The following is a 3,301-nucleotide window of genomic DNA, read 5'->3' as shown; positions in this document are numbered from 1 at the left end:
CTGTAAATGATTAGAGTAATAACCAGTTCATAACCTGTAAATGATTATAACCTGCAAATGATTATGTTAACAAACAGTTAATGACCAGTAAATGATTGTTAATAAACAGTTAATAACCTGTAAATGATTATGTTAATAAACAATAACTGGTAAATGATTATGTTAATAAACAGTTAATAACCTGTAAATGATTGTTATTAAACAGTTAATAACCTGTAAATGATTATGGTAATTAACAGTTAATAACCTGTAAATGTTTAGGTTATTAAACAGCTCATAATCTGTAAATGATTGTTATTAAACAGTTAATAACCTGTAAATGATTATGGTAATTAACAGTTAATAACCTGTAAATGTTTAGGTTATTAAACAGCTCTTAATCTGTAAATGATTGTTAATAAACAGTTAATAACCTGTAAATGATTATGGTATCAAACAGTTAACCTGTAAATGATTATGGTAATAAACAGTTAATAACCTGTAAATGATTATGGTAATTAACAGTTAATAACCTGTAAATGATTATGGTATTAAACAGTTAATAACCTGTAAATGATTATGGTAAATAACAGTTAATAAGCTGTAACTTATTAGGTTAATAAACAGTTAATATTGTGTAAATAAGAGTTTTCACGGATCAGAGCTGACCCTTTGAGTCGGCTGCTGGTTCGGCCTCGGCTCTGATCAAATCTTCAGAGAAACGACGACGCTGGATAGATTAAAGTAGCTCCATTAATTTAGAGAAACCTGCTGAAATCTTACTCTCCTATTCAACATTTTTCAATCAGGTTTCAATCATGACCTGATTGAAAAATGTTGGATTGTATACCTGGATTATTGAGCCTGGACTTTAGTCTTCCTCTCGTACTTTTAACTTTTATTCAATAGAACTTTTAATTTGCCTTTAGCTGCTTTTAGCTTTTTTGACTGCTGAACAACCGGAGAACTCTCCAGATCTTTTGAAAAGTGCAGTTTACATGTTTCTCAGCAAACTTTCTGCTTTTGCAGCTGTTGTGTTTATTTAGCTTTTAGCTACTGTGATGCTAGTTTTAGCTTTTGTTCAGATCATCTTTAGCTTCTTGGACACGTTTAGCAGCTGTTCAGCTCTCAGGACATATTCTTACAGAAAACGTTGTCTTTGAAATATTAAAACATTGACATAGTGTTTTTTCTTTCGTCTGTATCTGTTTTTAGTTTCGATCGAGGGTACGAGACGTTCTTCCTGAACTTCCTGCGCAGCACGACCACTTCCTGCTACGCTGGCTACGAGGTCAGAACCGTCAGACTCACAGAAAAAACTAAAAGTCCAATCATCCTTCAGCTTCAGGAAATCTGATCACTTTCTGATGTGAGCTTGAGCTGCACCGGTTTTTCACGTGAAGCTGGACCGGAGCGGCCGCGCCTCAGACCTGACGTCCAGGTTCTGGTGGGCCCGTCGGGCTGTGCAGGAAACACGACGCTGACGCAGCTCTGCTCCAATAATCTGTTCAGACTAATCCAGAGATAATCTCATTAAACACAGCTGAAACTTGTCAGCTGCTCCTTCCTTCAGCTTTCTGGACTTTACAGATCCAGACCGGACCAGTGGGCACAACGGTCACTTTTTAAAAGGGCGATAATGTTTTTATCCACGTCGTGTTAGCAAAATATGTCATGAAGCACCCTGGACGTATTTCAGAGAAACTCGGCTTCAGTGGACGAACGTCTACGTCTGATTAACATTTGGAGGCAACCCAACTCAAGATGGCCGCCACAGCTACCTGACATTAGCAGCACGGCTGAGTCTCCTGAGCTGCAGTTTGGTGTGGTAGTAGTTGAGAGTCATCCAGTATGAATTCAGTCCTGCATCACGTTATAACAGGAAGCTGAAGAAGATCAGCGTCCTTCAAGGACACGTGTTCCTCTGAGTATAAAAGACAGGATAGGGAGCTTGTCTTCAGTAATGAGGGTGTTGCTCCAGTCGATGGGGGTGAAGAAAGAGTTGAGTTTAAAGGCAGAGCTCTGGATTTACTGGTCTGTCCAACCCTCAACTGTTGTCTTAAGGTTTGGATCAGGACTAAAAAAGCCAGATCCTTGATCCAAGCAGCTGAACTGGTCTTCTGTAGGCTGGGGGGGGGGCTCAGCCTTAAAGACAGGGTGAGGAGCTCCGTCATTGGGGGTGGGGGGTGGAGCTGCTCCTCCTATACATCTAAAGGAGTCAGCTAAGGATGTTCATTTGATCTGGACCTACGTTTAGAGGTTTTCTGGGCCCATCCTACCGGCACGAGACCCTGGGGCAGACCCAGAACGCTGGAGGATTATAGATCCTCTCTGGTCTGGACCATCTCAGGGTCCTCCAGCAGTGTCCCTGGGGAGAGGCAGGTCTGGGTTTCTCTCCTGGATCTGGTTCCTCGGCGACCCGACTACAAATTAGAGGCAGAAGACGGAGATTTTCTGGATAAATGTGCAAATTGCTGAAATTAATTATTTACTGGACATTGGAGGCGGAGTCAGTGTGAACCTGAAGTCATTATTGGACATTGGAGACGGAGTCAGTGTGAACCTGAAGTCTTTATTGGACATTGGAGGCGGAGTCAATGGGAGCCTGAAGTCTTTATTGGACATTGGAGGCGGAGTCAATGTGAGCCTAAAGTCTTTATTGGACATTGGAGGCGGAGTCAGTGTGAGCCTGAAGTCTTTATTGGACATTGGAGGTGGAGTCAGTGTGAGCCTGAAGTCATTATTGGACATTGGAGGTGGAGTCAGTGTGAGCCTGAAGTCTTTATTGGACATTGGAGGCAGAGTCCCTGTGAGCCTGAAGTCATTATTGGATATTGGAGGCGGAGTCAGTGTGAGCCTGAAGTCTTTATTGGACATTGGAGGTGGAGTCAGTGTGAGCCTGAAGTCATTATTGGACATTGGAGGTGGAGTCAATGGGAGCCTGAAGTCTTTATTGGACATTGGAGGCGGAGTCAATGTGAGCCTAAAGTCTTTATTGGACATTGGAGGCGGAGTCAGTGTGAGCCTGAAGTCTTTATTGGACATTGGAGGCGGAGTCCCTGTGAGCCTGAAGTCATTATTGGACATTGGAGGTGGAGTCAGTGTGAGCCTGAAGTCTTTATTGGACATTGGAGGCGGAGTCCGTGTGAGCCTGAAGTCATTATTGGACATTGAAGGTGGAGTCAGTGTGAGCCTGAAGTTTTTATTGGACATTTTTATTGGACATTGGAGGCGGAGTCAATGTGAGCCTAAAGTCTTTATTGGACATTGGAGGCGGAGTCAGTGTGAGCCTGAAGTCTTTATTGGACATTGGAGGTGGAGT

General features: G+C 42.4%; 1 protein-coding gene across 1 annotated transcript in view; it reads left to right on the top strand.

The window, feature by feature from the left end:
- LOC119413100 (SEC14-like protein 2) overlaps positions 1 to 3,301 on the top strand; it is a 36,381-nt gene that overhangs the window by 6,182 nt on the left and 26,898 nt on the right. Inside the window, exon 2 of the mRNA XM_037680111.1 lies at positions 1,195 to 1,270. Coding sequence (XP_037536039.1) covers positions 1,195 to 1,270 — 76 coding nt within the window. The remainder of the gene's footprint in view (positions 1 to 1,194; positions 1,271 to 3,301) is intronic.

Source organism: Nematolebias whitei, chromosome 8, assembly GCF_014905685.2.
Source record: "Nematolebias whitei isolate Nwh7 chromosome 8, NemWhi1, whole genome shotgun sequence".
NCBI lineage: Eukaryota > Metazoa > Chordata > Actinopteri > Cyprinodontiformes > Rivulidae > Nematolebias > Nematolebias whitei.
Note: the sequence above shows the minus strand (reverse complement) of the source record. Positions and strands in the feature narration are given on the sequence as shown.